This window comes from Sorex fumeus, unplaced genomic scaffold (assembly GCF_029834395.1).
Source record: "Sorex fumeus unplaced genomic scaffold, SorFum_2.1 ptg000177l, whole genome shotgun sequence".
NCBI classification, from domain to species: Eukaryota; Metazoa; Chordata; class Mammalia; order Eulipotyphla; family Soricidae; genus Sorex; species Sorex fumeus.
This window is the reverse complement of record NW_026606234.1, coordinates 964,547-975,595: the sequence shown is the minus strand read 5'-3', so window position 1 is coordinate 975,595 and position 11,049 is coordinate 964,547. Positions and strand designations below refer to the sequence as shown.

General features: G+C 44.9%; 1 protein-coding gene across 1 annotated transcript in view; it reads left to right on the top strand.

The window, feature by feature from the left end:
• The first annotated feature begins 755 nt into the window (after window positions 1–755).
• REDIC1 (regulator of DNA class I crossover intermediates 1) overlaps window positions 756–11,049 on the top strand; it is a 41,058-nt gene continuing 30,764 nt past the window's right edge. Inside the window, exons 1-3 of the mRNA XM_056107814.1 lie at window positions 756–763; window positions 1,780–1,819; window positions 10,751–10,889. Coding sequence (XP_055963789.1) covers window positions 756–763; window positions 1,780–1,819; window positions 10,751–10,889 — 187 coding nt within the window. The remainder of the gene's footprint in view (window positions 764–1,779; window positions 1,820–10,750; window positions 10,890–11,049) is intronic.

Below are 11,049 nucleotides of genomic sequence, written 5' to 3'. Positions count from 1 at the left end.
TCATTTATTTATAACACTCAACATAGGCGTGTGTGGGAAGACCCCACATGGAGTCGTTCATGCTGTGACCCCACCCAGATGCAATGCCTAATCTCCTTGCGCTTTCCACATCTCCCCAGAGTGAAGTCTAAGCCAATTCTTTGCAGATCACTGTGTGGTACCAGCGATGTGTTTACTTGAAGATCTCCACCCCTTTCCTTTAGTAAATCTTGTGCTTTTCCCTGAAATAATCCTGGCCCCCCCCTCCACATTATTATTTTTTAAATTTTTTTTATTTATTTATTTTTTTGCTAATCACTGTCCTACCTTTTTTCTGGCAATGAAAACCCTGCATTGTCCTTTGTGCTTCTAGAAGGATGCGGCCTTGACGCATCTGGTCAGATTTCTGAGGTGATGTATTTGATTGAACTGTAGCTAGGGAATGGGAACATATTCTGTTCAGACTTTGATACCCTTGCCTTGTTCTTTGAATTGAAATAGTGATCAGTAAAATGGGAAATCACAGAGCACTTGTTGGAGATGAAAGAATTTGAGAGCTTTAGTGGGATGAAACGTAGACACCGTGATTCCTGTGTAGCTTCTCATTCTGTGGCGCTCCTTCCTGGGGTCATAGGTATCTCTGTGCACTTTTGCCTGAGTGGGCCATACTTCTCAACTTGGGTTTTACGTTTTTTCTTTATGGGGTTCTCTCTCCTCTCAAACAATTCCATAGTCAGACCATTCAGCTTCATTGTCTCCTGAAAATCTCTCATATGATGAAAAGGTAAGACCTGGACCCCGAGCAGAGATAGGGTCGATTTTTCCTTTTCTTGTGACAGCATAATGAGAACCAGGGCTCTTAAAAAATTGGGGTATTTCTGTAATTGTGTGTTTATGTTATGTATTTTATGCTTATTTATTACAGACAGTCTTTTGTATTACTGGATTTTATAAGGAAGTTTTGTAAAAATTTATGTACAACAAGTAATTTTAAGAAAATTATCAAGAATCAGAGGGTAGGGCGCTTGCCCTTGTGTGCGGCCAACCCGGGTTGTTTACCCTGAACCCCATATGGTACCCTGATCCCTGAATGCAGAGCCAGGAGTAAGCCCTGAGCACAGCCATGTGTGCCCCCTCCAAAAGAAAATTATTAGTTCTCTTTTCAGAAGATAATATATTTATTGCTACATTCTAAGAATTTAACTCCAAATCTTTAGCTCAGCTCAAGTGGCAGTAAAACAAGACCATTTCTTTCTGTTGTTTTTCTTCTTCAATTTTTTTTTTTTTTGTTTTGAATCACTATGAGATACAGTTACAAAGCTTTGGTGATTTGGTTTCAGTCATACAATGTTTGAACACCCATCCCTCCACCAGTGCACATTTCCCACTACCAATATACCCAGTGTCCCTCCTGCTAACCTCCCCCACCCCCAGCCTACCTCTATGGCAGGCATCTCTCTCTCTCTCTCTCTCTCTCTCTCTCTCTCTCTCTCTCTTTCTCCCTTTCTCTCCCCCGCCTCTGCTTTTGAGTGTTATGATTTGCAGTACAGATACTGAGAGGCCGTCATGTTTGGCCCTTTGGCCCCTTTCAGCACACATCTCCCATCCGGAGTGATCGCTTCCAACCATCGTTGTCATTATAGTCCCTTCTCTACCCCAGCTGCCCTCTCCCCTAGCATTTGAGGCAGGCTTCCAGTTGTGGGCCATTTGTCCTGGTCCTTGTTTCTACTGTCCTTGGGTGTTAGGACAAGACCATTTCTTAGTTTAATTATTCATTTTTTATTCTGCTTTTCTTTTTAGGTCCAGGATCCTCATCAAACAGGAGAGGAGAAAACAGAAGGTAAAGAAAAAATAGCCGAGCGTGAGCCTACTTGGATGGTGCCCTTCTGAAGCCTTTTCTGAGGAGAGTGCACTCCTGAGTGAGCCTGGGGCCAGTTTTCCTTTCTCTCTGTCCTTGTAATAGTCTGATTAGTCACATTTCTCAGCCAGGAGCTTAGGATCATTGCTACTTTGTTGTTTCGGTACTTTCAAAAATACATTTCAAGTCTGGGTCATGTCTCACTGGCTGTAGTCTTAGTATCTTGTTCAGATCATCTCATTGTCATCTGTTGCCCAGACCCTTGCTTCTTACACTGGGTCACAGCATCATATTGGGGGGCAGGCAGTTGAATGTGGTGGTTGTGAAGAATTGGGCAATGTAAAAGGTTTCTGAACGCTCAGTGGCAAAAAATTCATTCAGAATCCACTGTTTAATGAATCCAGATATCTGTCAGCACTCCACCTTGATGAGTTTCTTGGATGAAAGGAAGTCTTATGGAGAAAAAGTGTAAGAAACCCTGTCATGGCTGTGTGAGTACTTCTTCCTCTTTCTCGGTTTCATTTTGTCACAAGGCAGAACTCAGCACACACATACCTCATAGTGGTATGGCCTGTATACCCTGGCGGATTTTCCCTTGTCCTTCGAGACATAGTAGGCTTTCTTGGATCATTGTGGAGGGAGGTGAGGTGGAGACGGTCCACAGGGCTGCACTTGTGAGCATTGCCGAACAGTGGCCGGTCCCACCCAGCACGGCAGCTCCTGGTACCTACAGTGTGCACGTTACAAAGATGAGCCTCAGAGACATGGGAGTGAAGCAGCAGCTCGGACAGCACCCGGACAACCTCTGGACCCCCAGAGACTCCCGCACTGGAACAAAGGCCATGCCAAGGTGATTCATCAATTGTAAATGCGCCACCTTGGTTACAACCCTAGCCACAGACTTTGGGTGGCGGTTTGGGAAAACTGTAAAAATGACGACTCCGCAGGGATAAAATCGTTCATTTCCCTGTTTGGGGCCGGCTATGGTTGCCCACATCTCTGCGTAGGAAGTATACTCCTGGCACATTCTCCTTCTTGGGGATATGCCGGCAGCTTTGCTTGCGATGTGTGTTGACTCTCTCCACTCTTGACAAGCCCGTGTTCTCGCTTTATCTCCTCTCATTTCCCAGGTAAATTTGTTTCTCTCCGTCTTGGTTCTTTTCTGTGAGGGGAGGCACCAGAGCAGAGGAGAAGGAACTGGAGAGGCTCAGACTGGTTTTTCTTTTCCCGGAAAGAGCAGCTCCTTACTTCAGCCTGAATCCCAAGCATCCAGAGCAAGCGGCTGGCAGGGATGAGTGCCCAGGCCATGTAGATCAAGAGGAACTCAGGGGCAGTTTGCCAGCTGTCAGGCAGAGCTGGGGGAGATGCGAGGTCTGTGTCAAAGCAGACTTTTACAGCCCTGGCCCTCCAGGCACTTCCCAGGATGGATCTAGAGGAGAGAGGTCGAGTCCTCCTCGAGGTTGTCACATTTCCTCCCCATTTCACAGAAGTCCCCTGACACAAGTCCATTCACAAGTTCCAGTACAGAGGCCCATGCTTCAAGGTAGTCTGAGAGAGAGCAGAGCAAAGAGTGGCCGTCTGGAAGCTGAGAGCGGGCTGAGTGCGCGTCCTTCTTGGTTCTGCCAGTGACACTGGCTGGCTCTCTCCCGGCTTCCTCCTACTGCGCTGTTCTTCCCACACGCTGCCCTGTGTTTTAGTTGGCTTGGCTTTTTCTCACTGGGTCTGGTTCCTTTGTGATTATTTCTCAGCTACATGTGTGCTCAGTGATTCTCATTTTTACTTAATGCTGTCTTCTGAAAAGTTAATTTTAATGTAATTGATCATTTTATATATTCTGTCTTGACTCTCTTTTAGTCTGCCATGTAGCAGTCGGCATGGCATTTTAAAAGCACGAGTTTATTATCTTCACGTTTAAAAGTTTCGTTTTCCCCATTTATAATAAAGTCTAGCCTACAAGACCTTGAACAGTCTGTGCTCAACTTGCTTCTCTGACAACTCCCTACCTCACCATTTGTCATTCCAACCACATCCATTTCTTTTAAGCTTCTCTTTGCGCTTTGTCTGGATTTGGGATTATTCAGTTGAGTCTCAGGTAAAAGTATCTTCTCCATTCTTTTAATAATTTTCCTGTGCTTTTATTTATTCTTTTATCAATATATTCGTGAGAAGAGGGATATATTTGCACCTTTAATTTTATTCATTCTGTATATCTTATGCCTAGAATTACATCTAGCAGTGACATTAGTACTTAGAGAAAAACTAGATGTGGTCTGTTCCAAGATTTGTTTTAGCTATTTTTGGATCATTTTTTAAAAGTATATATGCTCTTCAGAGCCTGGCAAGCTCCCCGTGACGTATTCGATATGCCAAACACAGTAACAACAAAGTCTCCAATGGAGACGTTACTGGGCCCGCTCGAGCAAATCGACGATCAACGGGAGGGCCTTTTATATATACTCTTGGCCCTGCACTCAGAAATCACTCCAAGTGGTGCTTGATGGGGAATATATGGGATGTTGAGTATTGAACCCGGGTCAGCCATGTGCAAGGCCTTACCTATTGTGCTATGGCTCCGGCCCGAAGCAGTTATTGGGGGAAAAAAGATGGGAGGCATCACCTTCCCCAACCTCAAACTGTACTACAAAGTGGTAATAATTAAAACAACATGGTATTGGAACAAAGACAGATCCACACAACAAGGAATAGGATTGAGTATCCTTATACACATCCTCAAATGTATGATCATCTCATCTTTGATTAGGGAGCAAGAAATATAAAGTAGAGCAAGGAAAGTCTCTTTAACAAGTGGTTCTGGCAAAACTGAACAGCTACATGCAAAAAAATGGGTTCAGACCTCTGCCTAACACCATGCACAAAAGTCAGATCAAAATGGATCAAGTAACTCAGCATCAGATCAGAATCCATAAGGTACATTGAAGAAAAGGTTGGCAAAACCCTTCATGATATTGAAGCTAAAGGTATCTTCAAAGATGAAACGCCACTGACCAAGCAAGTGGGAGCAGAGATAAACAAATGAGACAGCATTGAATGACTGAGCTTCTGCACCTCAAAGGAAACAGGGACCAGGAAACAAAGACAACCTACAGAATGGGAAAGGATATTCACCCAATACCCTTCTGATAAGGGGTTAATATCAAAGGCATACAAGGCACTGGCTGAACTCTACAAGAAAAAACACTGCTGGCACTTCAGCTGTGTAGGATAACAATTGATTTGTTCTTTCTCCCTTGCCACAAGGAGTTTAGGTTTATCAGGTTACACCCATCACAGTGCTCCTGAGTCACTCCCATTCCTTTGTTTATCTGTAACCACTTCTCTATGCTCTCTTCCCAACCAGTTAATCAGCTTTCCCCCCTAATCAGAATCTGTTAATTTGTAAGGTCAAATCCTTCTAGGACACTGAAACTGAATTGTAAGTTAATATTGCCTTTCTCCTCTCCTTATGTCTTTTGAACAGTTGACTTTAAAGCAATGTCCTTTTTGTATAGATACAGGAAGACAATATTCTGCTTTTGTAACTTAGGATTTAATTGGCTTTAAATATTATTCACTTCCGGACATCTGCTTTCTCGGTTGCCCTTAGTTCCTAACACCCCAAAAGCAGGGTCCTGACGAAGGACTGAATGGACCCAGGGCAAGCGGTGAGCTACCCTGGCATCGAAATGGGCCAGGCCAAAGTGCCACGATTCTTAACTATAAGTTTAGAGCTTGATCATAGACAAATACTGTCATGATCCAAAAGTAACGACGAGACTAGGACCCTGCTAGGGATAGGAAAGACTATCTGGCCTGAGCACTGTAGTCTGAGATTGAGATGGCCCTAGGAGAGCAATTCTATATGTATTTCTTACTGTAGCCATACAAAATGATTTATATTGGAGCTGGAGAGATAGCACAGTGGGTAGGGCATTTGCCTTGCCCGGCGGCCGACCTGGGTTCGATTCCCAGCATCCCATACGGTCCTCTGAGCACCACCAGGAGTAACTCCTGAGTGCAGAGCCAGGAGTAACCCCTGTGCATTGTCGGGTGTGACCCAAAAAGCAAAAAAAAAAAAAAAGATTTATATTATGTATGCTTATATGTTTGTTGGACAAGGAGAGGAGAAACACACCTGGAGGATTCTGCTCTAGAGTGGGTCGTCCTGCTGAGGAGTATCTGTCCTAGAAACTGCTTTCCCAGAGGGAAAGAACTTTACCCCTATTGTTTGTGACTACACCTATGTGTAAGCCCCAACCCCTCATGCTTTGGGATTTAACTGTACTGTAAGAGTGGGCTGGGAGATCAGAATCGAGACTCCAGAGAAGGAGGAGAAAGGGGATCAGGATCCAGACTCCAGAAGGAGGAGAAAGGGGATCCAGATTCCAGAGCCAGAAGGAGAATGAAGGGGGATCGAGGAGGAGAATGAAGTAGCATGGGGAAAGAAGAAGCAGCAGGGGGAGAATCAGAGGAGAATGGAGATGGGATTGGAATAAACTGCAACTGAGACCAACCAGCCTGGCCCTCGTTTTCTTCCTTCACCCTCCCTGGGGTGGGGGAACTGGCGTGAGACTACTGACGCGGGCAGTGGGAGAGATAGACCGCCAATGTTGTCTTTTTTTGAGTTTACATAGTCCAGCCTTTCTGGAGAACAATATGAACATTTCTCAAAACATTAGACATTGAGCTCCCATTTGACCCAGCAATACCACTTCTGGGAATATACCTTGGGGGCCCAAAAACACACAGAAGAAACACCATCTGCACTCCTTATGTTCATTGCAGCATTATTCTCCATAGTTGGAAACAACCCGAGTGACCAAGAACAGACAAATGGACAAAGAAACTATGGCACATCTATGCAATGGGATACTATGAAACTGTCAGGAAAGATGAAGTCATGAAATTTGTCTATAAATGGATGGACTTGGGGAGTGAAATGAGTCAGAAGGAAAGGGACAGATATAGAATGACTGCATTCATTTATGCGGGGTGATGGGAGGGAACCTGGGACACCCGTGCTGGGAAATGTACACTGGTGGAGGGATGGGTGTTGGAACACTGTGTGATTGAGATCCGATCATGAACAGCTTTGTAATGGTCTATCTTACAGCAATTCAATAAAAAAAGTTAAAAACATATATATAGCAGAGACATGTAAAGAAAGCCCTTCCCCCCAAAATGTGGGACTCTGGTCACATCACTTTCCAATCTTACTCTTCTTTCTCCCTGTATCTCTTCTCAAAATGCTTTTTGTGTCCCGTCAAACGTACAAACCGTCATTTCAGATGAACTAAAGCAGTCACATAAGACTTACCTCAGGTTTCTCTCACCAGATCCTTGAACTCTGTATGAGTGGTTTTCTCCTGTTTAAGGAAGTTCTGTCTGTGATGTAGATTCTGTCTGCTGCTTTCTCGGGAATCTCACTGCATCCATTCCTTCTTGTTCTCCTGTTCTCCCTGTTGGAGTCCAGGGAAAATCACATATCCCTCTGGGTTCTTTTGTATGAGTGGTCAAAATGACAGTGAATGCTTTAGCAAAGGGAAACAAGTTTAATAATAAACTACATGAATTGAGCTGGCTGCCACCTCTGAAGTAAAATGGGGAAGACCCGGGGTATATCCTGAGAAAAGGGGGGAGCGCGTAACAGGAGAGGGTGATTCCATCTCCCCTCTGTTAGGGGATGAGTTTCTCAGCACAGGGGGAATTGTTCATGAGAAACTCAGATCTGGGTGACGACCCCAAACCGCATTCTTCTAGACAAGGAATCGCAGGTACAGGAAGGGACAGGGCATAGGGACGAGAGAGCTCTTCTCTGTCTCTGGAGTCCTCATCCACTTTCCTGTGCCAGGACCTCGATTGACCTTTGTTTTCACAGGAAGTGACCCTTTGTGGAAGAGCCACGTTGGGTCCACTGTGGAAATGCCTCCTTGACCCTGCATAGGTGTCTTGAGCCTCTTCCAGCCCTTGAGTTTCCTGTTGAGAGTGTGAGATGCGGGTTTTCTCCTGTTGGAGGTCACTACGCCCTCTTGGTTCTTCTGCCCCTGCCTCTCCTGTCGCTGGACTGTAGGGAAGGGGCTCTCCTCCGTGTGGACTCGGAACAAGTACGGCCTTACTTCCTGAGACCCCTCTGCGCGTGGTTCTTCCAAAGCACTGCCTGCAAGTTTCTTCTGAATGAGAACTGAAAGAAAGCTCGAGTCACCCTCTCAGGCAAACCAGTTCCCCACCTTTGCTCAATGTGGGAGCGTACTTCATCGAGATGGTCAGAGGCCCTGCTCATCTCTTTGAGTTCTCTCAATTTTGTTAGTTTGTAAAATTTGTCATTTTATTTTGAAAGAGCTATGCTTGGAATATCACGTTTCACTCAAATGAGAGAAAGAATCCGGAGTTCTGACATCCGTCGACGATCAAGGATCAGGGACGCTGTCTCATTTGCCAAGGTGTCGAAAATCAGATGGGCTGGTCACGTAATGAGATTTAAAGACGACCGTTGGACTAGAGCTGTTACCGACTGGATTCCACGGGATGTCAAAAGACCGCGTGGCCGCCCACCTACCAGATGGTCCGACTTCTTCGTCAAGATCATGAACGATCGGTTTGAGGCCCTTCATGTTCCCGGAGCGAACAGATGCCATTGGGCTACACTAGCACGCGACAGGGACAAATGGAGACGTTACTGGCGCCCGCTCGAGCAAATCGACGACTAACGGGAAGTTAAGTGATTAAGTGAAGTGATTTGGGCTGGAGCGATAGCACAGCGGGTAGGGCGTTTGCCTGGCAAGCGGCCAACATGGCCGACCTGAATTCGATTCCTCCACCCCTCTCGGAGAGCCCGGCAAGCTACTGAGAGTACTCGCCCGCACGGCAAAGCCTGGCAAGCTACCCGTGATGTATTCGATATGCCAAACACAGTAACAACAAGCCTCAAAATGGGCACGTTACTGGGCCCGCTCGAGCAAAATCAATGAACAACGGGAGGACAGTTCTCGGGGCTCACTCCTGGTGGTGCTCCAGGGGCCATATGTGGTGCCAGGGAATGAACTCAAGTCCACGGCAAGTGCCTTGCCCACTGTACAAACTCTCTGCCCCAAGAGTGTTTATTATTGGTACCATTCTGAAACACTCAGGTGAAAGGATTGTAACAGTTTCCAAGATGATGCTTACTCTGACATTTCACTGTTTTGCCTCCTTGGGCTTTTCTCACTTTTGATATCTCACATTTAACAGCCATGCCGATGACAGTCTGTTACAAGTTATTTAATAGAGCAGAACATGTTTCCACACATAGTTTCTCAATAAACTTTTTAGCACCTGGGAGATAGCTCAAAAGGTTTGAGCACAGGCATTGACCTGAGTTTGACCTCAACCCTAGCATCCTTTGGCCCTCCAAGCATTGTTGGGGGTAGCCTGCGTGGACCCCCAGCACTATCTGGGTGGCCTCAGCGCTGCATTCCTAGGCCCAAGAACCAAACCATCAGGCTTGCAGTGTCTGATAGGTACTGTCGGGAGCAGTTCTTGAGCCTGCAGTGTGTCCCTCGCAAGTCAACCCAATAGGAGACTTTGAGCTTGGTAAATTAAGGGTGTGATCTGAAGATAAAGATGACACGAGTCCTGGATTTAAAGTAATGGCTGTCTAAGTCTGGTTTTAGAAATAGCTCGGAAGCTTTAACAAAGGGAGTTCATTTTCCTTTTCTCACTAACCCTCTCATCTCAATTGGTCTTTAAAGAACACTCAGTTGTCTGATCTCTGCAGTGTTTTATGGCTGTAGCCTTAGCTTGCTCTGTGTGTGTGTGTGTGTGTGAAGTGAGCCGGCTTTTTTGAATGAAAACATACTTAGAAAGGTGGGAGGAGGTGAGAAGGAAAGGAGTGTTGAAGAAAGAGCAGGAGCTTGAAAGTTCAAGTAAGAAGCACACTGAGATAAAGATACATGTTCAAGAGAGCAAGAGAGAGCACAGGTCAGGCCGTCTCAGCACACTTTATAACCTGTCAGATTTATTTTCAGATTTTTAAACTGTCTGCACATAAGCTTTAATCTTTTGGTACTTAGGAATGGTTTTGTAAAGTTGTATTCTGAAGGCATTATTACATTTTTAAAATTTACTTGATTTTTTAAAATCACTGTGAATTACAAAGTTAGAACGATATTTTTGATTGAGTTTCAGGAGTATATTATTCCAACACCAGTTCCTTCACCAGTGCCCACCACCCTCCACCAGTGTCCCCAGTTTCTCTCCCACCCCGCAGCCTACCTCTGTGCAGGCACACTCCCCCTCCTCCTCATCCTAGAGTTCCCTTCCTGACTTACCCCTACCCTGCCCCACTTTCAAGAACTGAAGACCAGTTCTGCTCTTCGTTTCTACTGCCACTGAGCATTGGATATTCTCCTGGAAAGTTTCTTTGTATCCCACACATCCAGAGATCATTCTGAGTATTTTCCTTGCCCTCTGCCTGATTCCACTCAGCATCACGCTCTCCAGATCCCTCCACACTGCAACAAATTGCATGACTTTTATTACAGACATAATGTTTTGACAAAAGACTGATTATAAGACTGTGAAATTGTGACTCTTCAGATTACCAAAATCGTGGTTAAATTTAGTATATGTGAACTTATAAGATCCCCAAGATACTTTAAAAGTGAAGGGGCTGTATTAACAGTACAGTGGGGGAGGGCATTTGCCTTGCATACAGTTGACCCAGGTTTGATCCCTGGCATCCCATAGGGTCCCCTGAGCACTTCCAGGAGTGATTCCTGGTTGCAGAACCAGAAATAACCCTGTGCACTGCCAGGTGTGGCCCAAAAACCAGAAAAAAAAATTAGGTCAAATATTTAACAGCACAACTGAATTTTAAATTATTAATGATTCAGACCATGATTCTGACACAGTTCTTATGATTTTCAAATGTTACTTTAGGAATATTTTGAAAAGAAAAGACTCAAATCAAAAATGAAATTGCTGGGAGTCTTGTCCCCTGTCAAAAATTCTGCGGTCAGTTTGGACCTACTTAACCTGTACATGGTAAATCAGATATCTCGCCAGAGGAAGATGCCTGGTGAGTAGTCATTCTGTTACTATTTGTCTAACTCTGATGTGAGCCTAACATTTAGGTGTCTAATTCCATGATGTAAGAGCTCTAAGGACATGGAAAGTAAACTATTTCGATTGCTCTCTTAAATGAGAAGCCTGATTATTGCTAAAATCATTTTTTGCTT